The sequence below is a fragment of the Aotus nancymaae genome, unplaced genomic scaffold (genome assembly GCF_030222135.1).
Source record: "Aotus nancymaae isolate 86718 unplaced genomic scaffold, 86718_ANA_hifiasm-v0.15.2.pri h1tg000021l, whole genome shotgun sequence".
In the NCBI taxonomy this organism is placed as follows: Eukaryota; Metazoa; Chordata; class Mammalia; order Primates; family Aotidae; genus Aotus; species Aotus nancymaae.
The window spans coordinates 24,547,870-24,567,629 of record NW_026988433.1 but is presented as its reverse complement, the minus strand read 5'-3'; the positions used below and the strand labels follow the sequence as shown (position 1 = coordinate 24,567,629).

At 42.8% G+C, this 19,760-nt stretch overlaps 2 protein-coding genes across 3 annotated transcripts in view; one reads left to right on the top strand and one right to left on the bottom strand.

The window, feature by feature from the left end:
• Positions 1–10,093, bottom strand: part of SART3 (spliceosome associated factor 3, U4/U6 recycling protein) — a 39,352-nt gene extending 29,259 nt beyond the window's left edge. For both annotated transcript variants that reach the window (XM_012469148.3, XM_012469149.2), the window contains exon 1: positions 9,744–10,093. In XM_012469148.3, the coding sequence (XP_012324571.2) occupies positions 9,744–10,055 (312 nt within the window). In that variant the 5' untranslated portion in view covers positions 10,056–10,093. The remainder of the gene's footprint in view (positions 1–9,743) is intronic.
• A 1,405-nt stretch (positions 10,094–11,498) lies between these two features.
• Positions 11,499–18,219, top strand: ISCU (iron-sulfur cluster assembly enzyme). Its single transcript, XM_012469145.2, has 5 exons — positions 11,499–11,634; positions 13,181–13,294; positions 14,185–14,295; positions 16,062–16,140; positions 17,687–18,219. The coding sequence occupies exons 1-5, from the start codon at positions 11,521–11,523 to the stop codon at positions 17,770–17,772; spliced, it is 504 nt and encodes a 167-aa protein (XP_012324568.1). The 5' UTR covers positions 11,499–11,520; the 3' UTR covers positions 17,773–18,219.
• Positions 18,220–19,760: the final 1,541 nt, after the last annotated feature.

The following is a 19,760-nucleotide window of genomic DNA, read 5'->3' as shown; positions in this document are numbered from 1 at the left end:
AAATGTAAATGGTGCATATATACTAATTAGAAGGTAGATAATGGCAAAGTGGATAAAAACACAACCCAACTATACAGCAAGTACAAGAAACTTACTTCAAATTCAAAGACACAGGTAAACTGGTTGAAAGGAAAACGACAGAAAAAGACAACATGCAAGCATTAATTTAAAAGCTGAAGTAGATATATTAATATCACATAATGCAGACTTCAGAGCAAAGAAAATTACTAGAGATAAAAAGTATTATATTATATAATGACACATAACGATAAATGGATCAATCTACCAGGAAGACATAACAATCCTAAATGTGTACGAACCAAACAGTGCTTCAAAATTCATGAAGCAAAAACTATTGCAGAGCTGAAAAAGAGACACAGTAGCAATTATATTTGGGAACTTTAACACCTCCCTTTTTAGCAACTGATAAAACTACTAGACATTTGAATGTGATGAACCTGGTCAAAAACAAGATGAATAAAAGAAAAAGAAAATTAGAAAAGACAAAAGAAAATTTTAAAAATTTTAAGTTTTTAAAAAGAAAGAAAAATTTTTAATTTTTTTTAAAAAAACTAAACTGGGGTATAGAAGAACTCAACAACACCGTCAATGAATATGATCTAATTTATATATACAGAACAATCCACCCAACAATACAGAATACATATTTTTCTCAAGTACTTATGGAACATTCACTGAAGCCATATCCTTGGCCATAAAACGAACCTCAACAATTTAAGAGATATGAAACCATACAGGTATGTTTTCTGACCACAATGGAATCAAATTAGAAACTATTAACCGTAAGAAAATCTCTTAACACTTGGAAATTAAACAATACACTTCTAAATAATCTATAGGTCAAAAAGGAAGTCTCCAACAAAATTTAAAAGTACAAAGAAGTGAATGAAAATGAAATTGCAACAAATCAATGTATAAGAAGAACTATATACCATAACCAAGTGAGATTTATTCCAGGTATACAAGGCTAATTCAATATTTGAAAATCAATTATTGTAATCCACTGTATCAAAAAGCTAAAGAAGAAAACTCACAGTATCATAGATGCAGAAAATGCATGTGACAAAAATCCAACAACCATTCACGGTAATAATACTCAGCAAGTTAGGAATAGAGGCAAACAACCTCAACCTGATAAAGAGCATCTATAAAAAACCTATCCCATAAATTGGGATATAGGGTTACCTTAATCTCATTCCTAACGGTAAAAGATAGAATGGGTTTCATCCTAAAATCAGGAACAAGGCAAGGCTGTCTGCTCTCACCACTTTTCCAACAAAGTCCTAGAAGTTCTAGCCTGTTCAACAAGACAAGGAAAAGAAATAAAAGGTATACAGCTCAGAAAGAAATAAAACTGTCCTGATTTGTAGATGATATGGCTAAGTAGACAATCTTAAGGAACCAATTAAAAAAAAAACTCCAAAAATAGTGAACTGAGCAAGGTCACAGAATACAAAATAAACATACAAAAAAAAAACAAAAAACTATAAACATGTGGAAACCACATGTGGAAACAAAATTTAAAAACATAACACCATTTACAACTACTCCAAAAAACCTAAATAATTATGTGTAAACTTAAAACGTTTATAGAATCTGTATGCTGAAAATGACAAACTGGAAAAAAAAAAAAAGAAAGAAAATGACAAACTCCTAAGGAAAGAAATCAAAGACCTAAAAAAATAGACATTTCATGTTCCTGGATTCAAGACTCACCATAGTCAAGAAGTAAATTCTCCCTAAACTGACATACAGGCTTAATGAAACTCCAATTAAAATCCCAACGATGAGGTTTTTCGTAGACATAGACAAGCCTATGCTAAAATGTATATGGGATGGCAGAGACCCTAGAATAGCTAAAAATGATCTTGAAAAAGAATAAAGTGGAAGAAATCACTCTACCTGATTGATACTAAAACCTACAATATAGCTACAATGATCAAGGCAGTGTGAAAATGGCAGAAAGACACATAGATGAATGAAAAGAACAGAACCCAGTTAACAGACCCACACAAACATGCCCAAATAATTTCTGACAAAAGCAATGCAACGGAGGAAAAAAAGGCCTTTCCAAAAAATGATGCTGGGGCAATTGGATATCCAGAGGCAAAACAAATACACCTTGACCGAAACTTCACGCCTTACAGAAATAACTCAAAATGGATCAGAGACTTAAATGTAAAATGTAAATATAACACCACAAAATGTTAGGACAGGAGAAAATGTTCAGAGCAACAGCAAGGTTCCTTATGGTGACAGAACTGATCTGTATCTTGACCATATCAATGTCAATATCCAGGTTGTTATTATATATCATATTATAGTTTTGCAAAGTTTTACCATTGAGGGAAACTGGGTAAAAAGTACATAAAAATCTCTGTATTATTTTTTACACGTGTATGGAAATCTAAAATTATCTCAAAATAAAAGTTTAATTTTTTAAAAAGCTTTTCTCCAAGTTGGGATTATAGGGATAATTTAAGTCTGTACACCAAGACTTCATTAGTATCTACTCTGCCCCATTTTAGGAATATTTCCCTCTCCAGAGATAAAAGATTACCTATACTTCATTCAAATCACACTTTAGCATCTGACAACATAGCCTAATAATCCAAGTACTAGCTATTTCATTAAAATACAGAAAGACAGCCAATAAACATGATTACTTGAACTTTAGAATAAAAATTTAACAATGAAGTACCCAGTGAATCTTTAAATGGAGTGGGGAGAAGGAACAACCATTCACAGAACACAAATATGAAGGATTGCAGGGTTTTGTTCATGTGTTTAGATTTTAAACAAGAACCCATTATCTTTACTAATTATAATAGTAAAAACCTTCCATGGCTTCCCAGTATCCTAGCAACAATGTGCAAATCCTTGCCTCATGTGCAATCCCAGCATGCTAGGCTCATCTCTCCAACTACATCTCAAACCACCCACCTCTCAACACGGCATCCAGCTTTGTGTAACTCAAATATTCCAACATCTCTCCAACCTCAGGGCTGGGCACCTGCTGCTCCTTCAGCCCAGAAGGATCTCTCCCCTTCTCTCTGCCTGGCCACTCCTTACGCTTCAGGTATAAACTTTACTTCCTCAGAGGGGCCCCAAAAAAGCTACTCTTTCTTAAGGAGCCCCCTACCTGCTGCAAGCTGTTTTCCATCTCATCATCTTGCTCATTTCCATCATCACCTAAAGTCTCCATGAAATAAGTACTTTGTATGTCTTATGCCTTGACTTGGTTAGATTCTTTACCTACCTGGCACACAGAATTCAAAAAATTACAGGCCAGTCTCACTCAAGAGCACTAATACAAAAATCCTAAATAAAATATTAAATTTAAAAATGTATAAAGAGAACAATATATAAGGACCAAATTGGGTCTTTCCTAGGAATGCAAGGGTGTTTTTACATTACAAAATCATCTAGTATAATTTTTCCACCATCAGATTTGAGGAAAAAACAATATGATTATCTCAATGAAGAAAAATCATTTGATTAAAACATCCCATTCATGATTCAAAATTAAGAATTAGCAAATTGGCCGGGTGTGGTGGCTCACGTCTTTAATCCCAGCACTCTGGGAGGCCAATCATGAGGTCAGGAGTTCAAGACCAGCCTAGCCAATATGACGAAACCCCATCTCTACTAAAAATAAAAAAATTAGCCAGGCATGATGGCAGGTGCCTGTAATTCCAGCTATTCAGGAGGCCGAGGCAGGAGAATCCCTTGAACATGGGAGGCAGAGGTTGTAGTGAGCCAAGATCATGCCATTGTACTACAGCTTGGGCAATAAGAGCAAGACTCTATCTCAAAAAAATAAAAAAAAAAAGGATTAGCAAACTAGGAATAGAAAAGCACTTCCTTAACCTTAACTTGATTTTTAAAATGTATAATAAATATGACTCCTAATGATAATACATTAAAGTTCCTTTTAAAAAACACAAAAAGCTTCCCAGTATCACGTTCTATTTAATCCTGTACTGGAGGTCTGGGGTTGGAACAATGAGACAAGGAAAAGAAATGGATACAAAGAGAGAAAAGGATGAGAACTGTAATTACGGTCAGATGATATCACTGTATATAGTAAACCAAAACTCATCTACAAACAAATCATTTAGAAATAATAAACAAGATTTGCAAGGTGACAAGCAATAAGAGCAACGTATAAAAATCAATTACAAAGAAACAAATACTGCATGATTCCACTTATATTAAGTATCTAGTCAAAATCACAGCGACAGAAAACTACAATGGTAGTTAGCAGGGCATTGGAAAGGAAGCAGAAGGGAGCTGTTTAATGGGTACAGAGTTACATATATGCAAATGAAGTTTGGAGATATGCTTCAGAACAAACTGAACTGTACACTTAAGAATAAGATAGCAAATTTTACAGTATGTTTTTTACAATAAAAAATTAATTTTCATAAACCAGCATGCTTTAAAATGTAATTTTAAATAGGATAGCATAAACATCAAACACAGATATATTGTTAGAAATACATCTAACAATAGATGTGTGAGACCTGTATGTCGTATTGTTTTTAAACTTGATTGAAAGATATTAAAGACTTGGCCAGGTGCATGGCTCACAGCTGTAATCCCAGCACTCTGGGAGGTGGAGGGGGGTAGATCACTTGAGTCTAGGAGCTCGAGACCAGCCTGGACAACACAGCAAAACCTTGTCTCTACAAAAGTTATAAAAATTAGTTGAGCATGGCGGCACATGCCTGTGGTCCCAGCTACTCGAGAGGCTGAGGTGAGAGGACTGCTTGAGCTCAGCAGGCAGAGGTTGCAGTGTGCTGAGATCATGCCACTGCACTCCAGCCTGGGTGACACAGCAAGACCGTATCTCAAAGAAAGAATATTAAATACCTAGATGAATGGAGTTATATGCATATTCTGGGTTAGAAGAATCATTACAACAAAGTTCTCCTTCAATTCTTCCCTAAATAATCCATAAATTTAATGCAATTTAAATATGAAAACCAACAGGGTTTTTCACAGACCTTGACAAAATAATTCTAAAATTTAGAAAGAGTCAAAACACATCCTGTAGGGAAAGAAAAAAAAAATCAGGTAGGAGGATGTCTTACCAGATAGCAAGCCTTAGCAATAAGTTAATCAGTGGAACTGGCACAGGATAGACAAACTGAAGAGAGACCTCAAAACAGACCCATGCAGTTGAAAACCACCACAGCTCAGGTGGTACTCGCTGTATCAGCTAAAATGAGTTCATGACCTATGGCTGTGACCCCTAGTTTGAAAAATAGTGACTTTGAGAAACTTTTTTATTTTTTTCATTTTTGTTTTTTAAGACAGGGTCTCACTCTTACCTAGGCTAACGTGCAGTGGCACAATCACAAATCACTGCCACCTCAAATTCCTGAGCTCAAGTGATCCTCCCGCCTCAGCCTCTTGAGTAGCTGCTACTACAAGCGCATGCCATCACACCCTGCTAATTTTTTAAAATTTATTTTTTGTAAAAATGGGGTCTCACCATCTTGCCCAGGCTGGTCTCAAACTCCTGGGCTCGAGATCATCGTGCCTCGGCCTCCCAAAGTGCTAGGATTACAGGCGTGAGCCACTATACCTGGTGAGAAACTCTGGTACATGATGTAAACTGCTTTGTATTTATCAAATGACATGCCAAAAGATAATAATCAATTACAGATATGAACATGATAGCTAATTTCTAAATCTTAAGACTTTTAGCAATGTTCACCTGCTCATGATTCATAAAACCTAACAAGCTGAACCCATCCCATGTTTACACGATAGGTTGAAAAGCACTGGACCAGATGAGGGCACAAGTGTTCTAATCCCTACTTGTTCTGTTTCCTCATTTGTACCATGAAAGAGCTAGGCCAAAGCTCTGGTTCTTAAATGGGCTACCATGACAACTGATGTTTCAAAATCACCTATCAAGCGTGTCACACAAAATAACAGCAGTTTGGGATGTTTCAGAAGTTTGAGAAGGATATATTCTCTTCATTAAAGAATATTCAAGGCTCTTCCTGCCACATCACCACTCTGAACTGGAGCATGAATACAAGTGGGAGAGCACTTGCTAGTCAGTGTCAGAAACATCTATGTATTCAAAGTGCCCCTCACATGAATACCATGTGTACATCAGCAGAAGAAAAAGGTATAAAAGTCACTAAAGTAAAGAAACTGCCTTCAAGGTGGCTTAAAATAATGAAGATACTATAAATGGACAAGTACTCTGAAAGTATATATACGAAATATATACTGAAATGCACTTAAAAGAGCTATTTCCACATGGTTCAATCCATACTGACAAATGAGTATATACGCTGGTCTATTCTGGTCTCAGAACATCATTAATGATGTCGATTTTTTTTTTTTTTTTTTTGAGATTCAGAGTCTCACTCTGTAGCCCAGGCTGGAGTGCAGTGGTGCGATCTCAGTTCACTGCAGCCTCCGCCTCCTGGGTTCACATGATTATCCTGCCTCAGCCTCCCAAGTAGCTGGGATTAATAACATAGATGCTTTAAAGGAAACTCAACCAATCGCAAAATGATCTACTTACTGATTTAACTCCCTAGCAGTGTGAAAAATGTGTTATACCTACCTGTACTAGAATCGGGGGATGGGAGAAAAGTAACAGAGAGGTCTGGTGGAAAGAAAACAACTGGTGCAATCAAGGGAAAGGCAGGGAAATGAGAATAGAGCAGGCCTTTACCTGGCACCTATTGCGTCCCAAACTGTGCCAGGAGCTTTACGCACACTGTGCCACGCTCCACGACAGCCCTGTGAAGAAAGCTCTATTACAACCTTCATTTTACTAACTGGGACGCCCGAGGCTCTGCGAGCTGAAATAACCTGTACAAGGCCTTTCCACTACTCAGTGGAAGGCTTGGGTTTACACCCAATTGCAAAGTCATAGTCTGTACTGCTGCATTGACAAACCTGCTGAAACCACCATGAAGTGCCACTTTTAGTTTCAGCACACAAACACAAATAATGGAAAATACTTGCTTTTGTTACACAGACACCACAGCAAACTGCCAGCTTTCATAAAATATAATTGAGGCCACACATGGTAGCTCACGCCTGTAATCCCAGCACTTGGGAGGCTGAGGCAGGAGGATCACTGGAGCTCAGGAACTCAAAACCTGGCTGGACAACATAGCAAGAATCCATCTCTACAAAAAGAATTTTTTAATTGGCCAGGTGTGGGGGCGCATGCCTGTAGTCCGAGCTACTTTGGAGGATGAGGTGGGAAGATCACTTGAGCCTGGGAGGTCCTGGCTGCAGGTGAGCTGTGATCAAGCCACTGCTCTAGCCTAGGCAAGAGTGAAACACTGTCTCAAAAATAATAATAATAATAATATACTCAGGGATGAGAACCAGAACTCTCAAATATGGCAAGGCCAAGCTTCTCACAGACCTGTTTGGAAGCGATTCATCATTATGCTCCACCATAAGAGCAATTATAGCAGAAACAAGAAGCTGTCGGATCAGGATGAGGTGGGTGGGAGGCTTGGAGAAATTGGAAAAGTCCATTTCTAGACCCCAGGTCAAAGATGATAAGGACAGAGGGTCTTCATCACTTGCCAGGTCCCATCCTGTGTGGTCACATTCTAAACTACATCCCACCCTTGGTGATCTGTGGCAGGAAAGGCCATTGCAGAGTACTAGTAGCCAGGAGACCTCTGCTCTCCCCTTTCCTGCTCCCTAGCAAGCTGTGCACCCTCCTCAAGGACTTAACCTCTCTGGTCACAAGCCTCTCTTTCCCCCACGTCACAGAATAGGCTTGTCAAAAGGCCCGGGACTAGCAGTCTGAAGAAATGATATAAACAAGGGCAGGGACACAGTCGGGCAGGGACACAGTCAGTCCGGTACCCAGGGTCACGCTGTATCTACCGAATGAATAAGACTAAGTTAGCTTCAGCACCCTTATTTATAAAAAGTAGAAAAGGTAACCACCTGCCAACCCTAACTGGTTCCTCTGACAATCAAATGTAATGGGTGGGACAAGTTATACCAGTGGATTGACATGACTATCTAATAACGTAACAAAAATATCAGTGCAAGACAGAGAATTAGAAGGAAAGTGACATTCAGCAAGGTTTAGTGAGTAAACTAGATTAGCAACTTCACATTCACTGAGTGAATTCACATCCACTGTGGCATCTAGTCCACACTTTTAAGTGTAAATTCCACTATGAATGACTTAAAGCAAACCATTTCATCATTTGTTCTGAACCTCTGTTTCTTCAACTGTAAAAAGACAATGTGGGCCAGGCGTGGTGGCTCATGCCTGTAATCCCAACACTTTGGGAAGCCGAGGTGGGTGGATCACCTGAGGTCAGTTCAAGAGCAGCCTGGCCAACATAGTGAAATCCATCTCTACAAAAAATATAAAAATTAGCCGGGCGAGGTGGCACATGCCTGGATCCCAGCTACTGGGGAGGCCGAGGCAGGAGAATCCCTTGAACCTGGGAGGCAGAGGTGGAAGTGGTGCTACTGCACTCCAACCTGGGTACCAGAGTGAGACTCCGTCTCAAAAACAAAAAAAAAAGGAATGTGCTCCATCTATTCTGTTTGTCCCCTCCAAATCCACCCTACCGTCACCTCCCTGTCCTGTGTCCCCGAGTATTGACCCCATGTACAGGTTTCCTGGCTCTCCAGCTTCCAGATGGGTCTGCCCAGCAGGAGGCCAGCAGAAGTCTGGTGGGAGGAAGAGAGGGAGGTCAGGGTATTTCTTCCCCCATCCCAATCCTTGACAGGAAACTGGGGCTGCATCCCTTGAACAAAGTTATCCGCAGCACTCAGGTGCCCTCTCCACACAACTATTCAGATCACTCCCTTCACCTCTTCTGGCCCAAAGATGCACAACGCGTTCTGGAGTTACTAGCCAGGGACACTATACCTTCACTCCTTATTTCCCTACCTACACCTTTACAAACACAGTTGTCCCTTTATTGACTTTCTCTCAAATCATCCTAAATTGAATATGCCACCTATTTCCTGCTGAGATCCTGGATTATACGATAGATACCACCATCTCAAAAGATCATAAATCAGAAATCATGTTATGACTAGGTGCCAGGCACTGAGCTATAGTTACAGTTACGACAATTACATTATGCAGGAATTGTTGCTCCTAATCTGCAGATGAGGAAGCCGAGGCTCAGAGAAATTAAGAAATTCACACTAGCACATACAAAAGTGGAACAGCTAGAACAGAGGCCTTAACCTCCATAATCAGAAACCTTTCCAATTCTATTATCACCATAGCGGTCAATATTTTTCCTACAAGTTTCACCACTGCCATCATTCCTACATAACAAAATAAGATTCTCTTGCGAACGAGAGTTTATTATTTCTACTGTTGGACGTGTGGTTAAGAGTGGGAGTTCTAGAGTGGGATCAAAGTACAAGGCCTGACTTGTAGGAAATGTTATCTTGAGCAAGAGACTTTCCTCCACGAGTCTCAGTTTCCTCCAGTAAAACGGAGATAGGTAACAGGGCTTCCTTCACAGGGTCGTGGCGAGGATTCAGTGGGATGACGTTTGCAAGGCACCAGGCACGCAGTAAGCACTCAAATGACAGGAACTACCGTGATTAAAGCGGGTTTGCAGCCTTAGCGGCTTTATGACCGCTGAGGACTAGGAAGGTGGGCAGAGACCCGGGGACCTGAGGACCTGAAGGACTTGAAGGAAGGTGCCCGCTGCCCACCCCCTCCAGCCCACCTGCTCCTCAAGCCTCTCAATCTCCAGCTGGTTCTTCTCCTCCTCTTCGTCATATTCCCACTCGTACTCCCCGGGGGAGCTCTCCGCGGAGGAAGCCATGGCGTACTCATCCCCATCGCTCTCGCTCACGCCTTCCTCCTGCTGATCCCACCCTGGCCCCATGGTCTTGTACGTGGCAGCAGCCACAGCCCGCGATAACACTTTCCTCCTTGTCCTAGCCGCCTTAACCTCATCCTCCTCTCCGTCAGCCTTGGGCCCAGCCTTGGGCTCAGCCTCGGGTTCTGAAGCCGAGGTTGCGGCCGCCGTCGCCATCTTGCGCTTCTAGTGACTCTTGGGTCTTCCCGCGGCCGCCGAAGACCCGCTGAGGCATAAGATGTCCGCGGCGTGCGCCTGATCAAAACCCCCTTTCTGCCATTGAAAGGGAAACTGGGAACCTCAGATAACAGAAAAATCTCCGAATACACTAAATTAATATTATTTTTATACCCTTGCAAAAGTTCCCATCATAGAAAAAAACTCAATAACATGGCATGCGTTCCGACACAATTTCGGACAGAAGTTGGGTCTTTGGACAGGAAGTGGAGGCCATAGAGGAAGTCATGGAGCGAGAGTGATGTCTGTAGTGAAGAATTTGGCGCCATCTTGAGAAGGTCTCAGTGATTCTTAAAATAAATGCCTTACTTACCGCCTAGTGTGACCTGGCGCCTGGATTTAGTCTCCCCAGCAACTGCGCCTCAAACGGAAAGAAAACTGCAAGTCCTCGAGGAAGGATCGATTGCACCATTCAAAAGAAAACTCCATTTCCCAAAGAGATTCCTCCCCTTTATGTAAACGCCTGGTACCTAGTAGGCGTTAAAATACACGTGCGTTTTTTGGTTTTATAAGATCACATACTTCAAACCAAAAGTAAATGATTCCATTAATGAGCACTTCTTTAGAAATTAATTGCTAGGCACTGACATATAAATTGAGTTTGCTGTTGTTTTAGAGAGAAACATAGACATATATTCATTTTTTTCAATCAGGACACGGTGTTAGTTTCCTTCTTAAGCTTCCCATTTTTGAGGTGGAAAGTATTGATGTGTGTCTCTATCTCTATCTACCTTGTTCCCTCATTAGCAAGCTTAATGGCAGGAATTATGTCTGTTTTGCTTTCCGTTGGATCCCCAGGTCTAGTAGAGCGCCTTGACACTTAGTAGGTACTCGACACAGATGCTGGCTTCATGATGAAAGAGTTGTCCTCGAATTAATACAAAAGGGAAGGTTTAGGCTCAGCGAGCTGGTACCACTTGTCTAGGGACACACAGCCAGGAAGGAACCAAACCAGGATTCTAACCCAGGATTACCCAAGTTCTAACTTAAGTCCCTGAGCGACCTTGGACGAGTGACTAAACAGCCCTAAATCTCAGCTTCCTTAGCTGCAAAATAGGGTTAGGAAAAGTGGACTTGGTGGTCCTCTGCACCGCATTCCCGCAGCGGGCTTTGTGAAAGCGAACTTGAGCCCCACACTGCAGCAGCCTGAGGTCCTCTCAACCAGAATCCAGCACCCAAGACAAGCCCTCCAGCGACTTCAGACCTTCCCGCTCCCGACCCCGCCCGCCCCGAGAGGCGTGGTCAAAGCGGGGCCAGAGCGCAAACGCGTGCACTGAACTGTAGGGCGCAGGCGCAAAGCCTCGGTGACGTTAAGAGGCGGTTCCCAGCTCGGAGCCGATTCGCAGACGCGCCCCGCCCTTGGCGTTGCTCTGGACCGGCGGAGGCGCAGGCGTAGGCCGGCAAGATGGCGGCCCCTGGAGCTGGTCGTCTGAGGCGGGCGGCGTCGGCCCTGCTGCTCCAGAGCCCCCGCCTGCCTGCCCGGGAGCTGTCGGCTCCGGCCCGGCTCTATCACAAGAAGGTAGGGACGAACGAGGGGATGCGCGGGACGAACGAGGGGATGCGCGGAACGCCGACTCAGCGGAGGCCCGGGCTGGCGGGGCGGCCGCAGGGTTCTGCGCAGCCAGGACTAGGGGGTGTCCCCTCCCACGTCTCTGTCCTGACTCACTTTCCCTTGCTGCGCAGAGAGGCTGACCGCAACTGATAGACAAACAACAGTTACCGTTCCTCGGGCGGCGACTTCTAGGGGGCCCTGCCGCTGACCGCGACTTCGTGTGTCCCAACTTTAAATTCTCCAGCAGCCCAGGAGGCAAGGTCCTGTTGAGACTTGAGTTTCTGAGTCCGGCGACAAACACACCTCCGGAGCGGGCTCCGTCTTCAGCCACTCTGCTGCCCTGGCCAGGTGGCCTTGAGCTAGTCACTGCGCCTCTCTGAACCTATTAACCCAGGTGTAAATGGGGGCTCTCAGCTGTCCCTTACAAAAGATACCGTACGCGGAGTCCTGGCACATAGGCCCTAGCACGAGGAGATCGTTTCTGTTACTGTTTTAGGAGTGCATAGGGGAGTCAGGCTTGTAACCAACACGCGTAATGTTTTTGTTTTGTGTTGGAGGTTTTTTTGGTGGGGAAGGAGGAATAGATGCATAGTTTACAGCCCCTTGCTGACTGGTGGCGCAAAGTCCCCCAGACGTGAGACTTTCACTAGAGAAACAAAGAATGCTGTCAATCAACCTGGCACAAAAAGCCCCCAGATAAGATACTGTCCTGTAGGTCCTTGTGCTTGGAGTCAAAATCTGTAGTCAGATGGGGAGGGAAAGGGAACTGGAGGATCAGGATACTTACTACTAACCAGTAACCAAACTTCAAGGTTATTCAGGCCTTCTATGTGACAGTTTAAGTGGATGTTTATCCTGGTCTCGCTTCTGCCCTTTCGCCAAGGCCTTCACTCCTCCCCCACCCGGGGGTGTGTTACGTTGAGGGTACACCCTGAAGAAACTTGGACAAGCAGCCTTTCAGCAGCCAGGGTGCGCTGCTGCACCAGGGTGATGACAGGCTCTGAAATACAGTAATGGCACTGTTTTTATTTTAAAAGACACATAAACATACACATTCCATAGCATTGTTCCCTCTGTAACAGTCACCTTGAGGCTTCTAAGAAAGCTTTCCCTCCCTGGGCCATAGTTATTTTTAGAGTTTTTAAATAGTAATCATCTTTTGAGAGTTGGCTTTATTTGAAAATAACAAAACTGCTGTTTGAGTTCAAGTCTGGTGACGTAGGCGGGTAGAAGTCGAGTATCTGTAAACCCTACGGAACTAAGACATGATTTCACTGATTTTTTTTCTAGGTATCTGAGATCTGTGAAGTAGTTGTAGAGGAAACACGAAAGGAGTTGGGGTCACAAATGGTTCTCATTGACATGAGTGTAGAGCTTTCTACTCAGGTGAAATTTGGTATTTAGTGATTGCCTGCCGGGTTCAAGCTGCTGACTTCGAGGAGCTTACCATCAAACCAGAGATACCAGTACCAGTGGGGAGTGAACGTGACTTCTCTTAATCCTCTCATTATAGGTTGTTGATCATTATGAAAATCCTAGAAACGTGGGGTCCCTTGACAAGACATCTAAAAATGTTGGAACTGGATTGGTCGGGGCTCCAGCATGTGGTGATGTAATGAAATTACAGGTATGGCTAGTCTTTAATAGTAATGACAAGAATCTCTTTAAGTTTACAAAACACTTGCGCATACAGCATTTCATTTGGTCTCCATCTTTATTCCTATGATATGGGATGTGTCCGCATTATATATGATTGGAGCAGGGCTCAATCGTGGCTCTCCTGCTAGGCTAATATACGGATGCCAACTTTTTCTGAAATAGAAAAGTAATGTCATTTTTTTACTCACTGTATCAGTTTAAATTCCAACTTCAGCCAACTAAAGAGTTTTGTGAATTTTACTGATCAAAGGAAAATCCCAGTGATCTAGCAGTCCCCAGTGAGACAAGAAACACAGTAAATTAAACCGGTCCCCAGACTAGGGGCAACATGACGATAGTGTCTAGTGCTTTGGGGAAACTGTAGTTGTAGCGCCACTCTGCTGCTTCATGATGAGTGGGCAGCTTGCCAGAGGTCTTCATACCTATCTTAGAATACAGAAACAAAGCAGGAAGAGACCTCTAAGTATAATCTGCTGCCCAAGAAAAAAGTATTAACTAGAGACCTTTATTGTGGACTCTCAGTGTTTAAAGAAGCAGATTGCCCCAGCAGCTGTGAGCAGACTTCCTCAAATAGAAGTTCATAGTCAAAATGCAGGCAGGGTTGCATAACAAAACAAAATTGGGGTGGAAAAACATATTTTTCAGCTGATCTTTTTCTGTTGGGCCTTGATAGTTGTTCCTACATTTCACTTTTCATCACTGAGCCCTTTGAAACAAGGCAAAACCAGTAATGAATGCCATCACCTAATGTGGAAAGCAAGCCCAAAACCCCTGGGGAAGACCCCAGTTAACCTGCATGAGTGCCAGGTTCCAGACGTGGTGCCAGAACTCACCACTTAACTGTTGTCTCTTTTCTAGATTCAAGTGGATGAAAAGGGGAAGATTGTGGATGCTAGGTTTAAAACATTTGGCTGTGGTTCTGCAATTGCCTCCAGCTCATTAGCCACTGAATGGGTGAAAGGAAAGACGGTAAGGTTGCTCACAAATCTGACAGAACGAAATTGCATTGGCCCCAAGCCTGTCTCTCCAAGGGTCTAATGGGTCAAAAACAAGCAATCATGATTTTCTTTTAAATATATATATTTTTAATTTCTCCTACACAGATGTTGATTATATTATCAATTCTTCAAATTGGGAGGTGTTGGGTTTTTTTTGTTGTTGATCATTTTTATTTGTTAGTTTGGGTGTTCTGTTAATGACATACAGAAAAGACCCTCACCTGTCCCTCTAGCAAAATAGAATTTAAAAGAAATCTTTGGCTTTCTCTAAGGTTACTGATGCTCTTATAATTTCTCAAGTAAGAGACTTGTTGTATGATAATTATTTTCTTGTTTATGTCCTCTCATCATGTTTCAGGAAGAATTCTAGGTGGCTTACAAGAATTGGTGAAATAAACTAGCCTGTGTTAAAAGAGAAATTAAAGAATCAAAAATACGGCAAGGGTGGGGGCAAAATGAACAACGAAATCAGAACAGTGATCCAAGTGGCTGGTCGCAGGCCCTCTAAAGGCAGAGATAATAAAGAGCTAGAACTTCTTTTCTATCGCTTCTCTCCCAAGTGTCTTTCCTCAGTAGCTGCAGAGGTAAAAGGTCTCAAACTCAGTGAAGAGTTGGACTTTCTAAAATCCAGTTGCTGTCAAAACTTCTCAGATAAGCCAACCGGCAGGGCATTCATCTTTGCTGCCCCAAGGGACCCAGTTTAAGGAGCTGAGTCATGGAGGAGCATGCTTGGGAGCTGGCCAGCTCCACAGCAGAGCGGTTTGCCAGGCCACATGCCACCTGCTTCCTGTGGCTCAAGGCCTCCTGGCTGGCAAGCTCCTCTGGGCCAGGAAGCTCAGACCTAACCTGCTCTGGCAGGAGGTAGCTCTGAAGGGATTTGTCAGGAACTGCCCTAGGGGAAGAGAGAAATGAGACAAGGCACCTATGCTCCCAGAACCTGTCCCATAGGGGACTGTGAACTGTGTTCAGAAAATGGGAGAGAGGACATTTCTTTAACCTTAAGATCTCCCATATGAGTTTCAGGAGCAGAACCTGAATCAACCAAGAGGGGTTAGCAGAATTGGGAAATTGAGGGATAGTCAGACATAGCCAGGGAGTCCGGCTGTTGGAAGATCTGGCTTTCTCTAAGGCAGTGGGGCTCTGTTCCACATGGGTGAGGACCCGCCTGCCTCAAATCAACCCCCAGGGCTGTCAGCCAGACCCCAGGCATCCACTTCAGTTGATCTGGAGGAGACACTCCAAAGAAAGCGCTCAGCCTGACCCGGCTGTGCCACTGTCAGTGCCACTTACCTGACATCTTCCCAACCTCTCTGATGCCATTTGGCACTTCTAGTCAAAAGGATTTATTCTAACATTTCATATGAGGACATCAGAGAAGCTGATATTCACAAAACCAGCATAGGAAATCACTACCTTTTAAGGAAAAGATTCCTGTTATAGGCCACAAGCAGATTCCTAAGAGACTTCTCACAGGTTCCTTCCTGGCTTATAGAAGTGTCTGGGCTGTCTTTGCTTACCCAGGCCAGGCATTGTAGCTGTGTATACTTCATACTTGAGAATCCCAGCTGCAGCTTTGATACAGTGGGAGTCCTGAGAAGACCCTTAGCCCTTTGTTTGAGTTAAACAGAAATCATCCCCACCAACGCTGAGGGCCTCTTTGGCCTCCCTTTTTTATTGTCTGGGGCTCGCAAGATAAAGCTTTGCTAAAACTGCCCATCTTTCTGTTATGCCTCTCAGGTGGAGGAAGCCTTGACTATCAAAAATACAGATATCGCCAAGGAGCTCTGCCTTCCTCCCGTGAAACTGCACTGCTCCAGTAAGTGTCTGCTCTCAGTGCCAGCCAGCTGGGACACTTGGCAGTAATTTTGGCTTGAATTTGCAACAGTCCTTTTAGGTCATGGAGCCCATTTTTATAATCCTCAGAATTAGAGCTCATGAGTCTGTCCTTATAACCTCAGAGGATTAGAGCCTCCATGGTCTCACATTCATCTCTAAGAGAATCATGCCAGAAGGAGGTATGTACCAGCCATCATACTAAGCACTTGATGGGTATAATTTCTAAACCTCAGAAATATCCCTGAGTGCACAGTAGGTGTCATTAATTCCTTCTTGCAGACGAAGAAGCTGAGGCTTGGGTTGAGACACCCACATCACATGGCCAATAAGTGGGAGAGCCAGAATGTAAGCTCTAATCTTTGATCCCAGAATCTGCTGTTTCCAGCAAAGGAGAAAACTCAGCTTTCTGCATAATCCTGTTTCCTGTGTATTTCATCACTTCCTGTCTGGAAGCTATTTCTGTTGGAGTCTGTTTCTGTCTATATGGAACAACTAAGCCCAATGGTACAATGTCCCCCACTCTGCTAGCCTTAAAAAAAGCCCAGATGCCTTAAGACTTGTACTTGGCTTTCCAGTTGGGTCTCTCTATTACGTCTGTTTTTTTTTTTTTTTACATCATTTCTTAACCTTCTCAGGGAAAGAAGGAATGAGAAACAGCTTTAACGCATCAACAGAGGTTTACTAACCAAATTAGTAAAAAATCAGCAGAGAGGCCTCTTGCCAGGGTAATACTCACAGGAGAAGAGCCAGGTGCTGGGGTAGACACGCTAACTCATTCTTCAGGAAGCCTGGTCAGACCTAAGTTCTTTCCACTTGATCTGGAATTTTAAGTACCCATAAAGAAACATCATCGCTTGTAAACATTTTCACGTGGTTTCAGGAAAATCCCAGCCCTTTTATTAGGCCTTTTTAGATACTGAAACCTTTAGCTGATGTTCTCTGCTATTTGCTTGCTTTCTGCTGTCCTTCCAGCTCCCTTTTTATTTTCCCTATAGCCACACTTTGTATTGGCTCCTAAATAAAAGTGGTCAAACTCTCGATCACTAGAGGGTGATATGGCAAATGCCATCCCATCAACAGATTGACGTGATCTTTTTTCCAAAGGACATGTCAACTTTTTATCATGACATGATTTTGTCCAAAACCAGACTTTGATGGGAGCAGGTGAGAACTAACATTTGCTGTGTCCCTACTATGTGTCAGACATCTTCTCTTAAGTCCCCACACTATCCTGGCAAGAAAAACGTGATTATCCCAGTTCTATAGAAAGGTTTGAAGAGGCTAAGGAATTAGCCTGGGATCACAGATATTTAAACCCTAGTCTGTCTCCAGGATCACCCACAGGAGTAACTCAGCTCAGGAGGCAGCTCCTGACCTGCCCAGCTACTCCTCTCTCCAGCTTTCTGGCTTGGTTACCCCCTTAGTCCCTACCAGCACCACTGCCTCCCAGCTCTTAAAGATTCTGTTCCCAAGACCATTTCTTCTGCATCTAGAAACTAAGGCTGCTTTCCTTCTGTTACTTCTAGTGCTGGCTGAAGATGCAATCAAGGCTGCCCTGGCTGATTACAAATTGAAACAAGAACCCAAAAAAGGAGAGGCAGAGAAGAAATGAGCCCTTCCTGGGCAAAGCCTCCAGCAGGCTATACCAGCTGTTTCCTACCTGCTGTGCAATCACCTTAGATGTTCAGAAGCCGCTCCCTCTACACTGAAGAGCTATGAGTTACGCACAATACTTTCTGTTCATGTTATGACTTATGCAAGCAAAATACACAGTTTCATTGTTCTGAATCCATGGTTTCTTTCAGCCCACTCTTACCGCCTTAACCTAGTTAATGTATATTTTGAATTGTGTGTGTGGCCTCAGAACTGAAATTGATAATGAAGTCTCAAGTTTTGATAGCCCATGAAGTGCATATCTTAATTTTACCTGAATTGATTTTGGGGGGAAATTACCAGTAGAATGCCTTGGTCTGATTATTTGACAGAACCAATTGTTGTACATAAAACAGATCTGCATATATATATATATATATTATAATAATAAAATAATGGAAGATGATGGTGTTCTCTAGTAAGCCTTGTCTCTTGGGCCCATCATTCACTCCAAAGTGGTACCCAAAGCCCCTTAGAGTTCCCAAAGGCTGGACCGCAATGGCATACACAGCTCTCTAAGCAAACAACAGTAAAGGTCATGGACAAGATTTTTTCCAAAGACAAATATACATAATCTTTTTTGGAACAAGGATGAAAGGAGATGATTATCACTTTTCATTGTTCTTTGTGAGCTAATAGTCGACCGCTCAAAGTGAGTCTTGATGATTCTTTTTATAATTTCACTAGTTGCTGAAATCTAAGATGCACCGGTTTAGCACCCTAAAGCAGTGGACCAGATATGTAAAGGGCACCTGGGGAATGAGTTTAAAAGGCAGATTTCTAGGCCCACAGTTCTGACTTCTGTCTGGGCAGATGACTCTAGAGCCCCTGACATCTAAGAACCTCCTGGGTCTTTTGCGGTCACAAGTGAGCCAAACTTTAGGGAATAAACTTCTGAATGTTCTGCTCTGCACAGCTGTAGTATTCAAGTGGTTCATTCTGAACTGCCTGTACCTGCATAGTGTACCTAAGGTTGTTTAAAAAACATTCATCCCTGGCTTGGGCATAAATGAGTCTAATCATGGTCCCTCCTACCCTGATGTCTCCCTATTCTTGGCTACCCTTAGTCATGCAAATCTTAATAAGGACACCCTATCTTCTAGTGAAAATGGATTATTGAGATATTGACTACCACAGTCTCAAATGTTCAAAAGTAAGATACGTTTGTTTTTTCTGGTGTGGCTTTTTTGTTCAGGCTTAGGCTGGCTGCCTCTTCTCTTAAATATACCTCCTTTTTTTTTTTTTCTTTTATGCTCTGGGTTCTGGTCGAGGGCACAGAACTTCAAAGACTGTTCCCTCTGTAGTCAGTCTGTGAAGGCAGCCACAGACCAGACCCTTTATAGGAATCTCAAATTAGAACCCTGGGTAGAACCATGTAAAATTGTCCTGTGTGGCGCATTCTGCTATTTAATTCACAGTCCCTCTGGGCTGAGCTTGTCTCTCCCTTCTTTGTTACATGTGGCACCACCACAATTCCCTACCACTTTTCTTTGTGATTTTTTTTTAATGAGACATTTCTGTCCCAGTTAACGTCCTCAGAGTTGAACATCAGGAGGAGCTTGTAAACAACCAAAGTAATATTCCCAGGGTAGCCCAAGCCTTCAGACGTGGTTGCACTGTTAAAATGAATGGATATTTTTAAAATTCACATTGAAGACACCTTTCCCCAAACAAATCTAGTTTGAGCCACACGAGGGCATCATGTGCCCTTCAGTGAGCTCAAGTCAAGGGATTTTTGCAGCCTCGAAATAGGTCTTAGCATCTCTAAATAAATCCCTCCATGGAAAACCTCAACAGACCAGTTAAAATGGTCTGTCAAGCACCCGTGCTCCGTGCCAAGCCCTTGTATTTGTAATCCTGTTAATTCTCATAGCCTCCTGCGGTGGGCATTGTTTCAAACAAGGACACTGGCTCAAGAGGCCAACTGACTCTCAAGCTAGCTGGCTT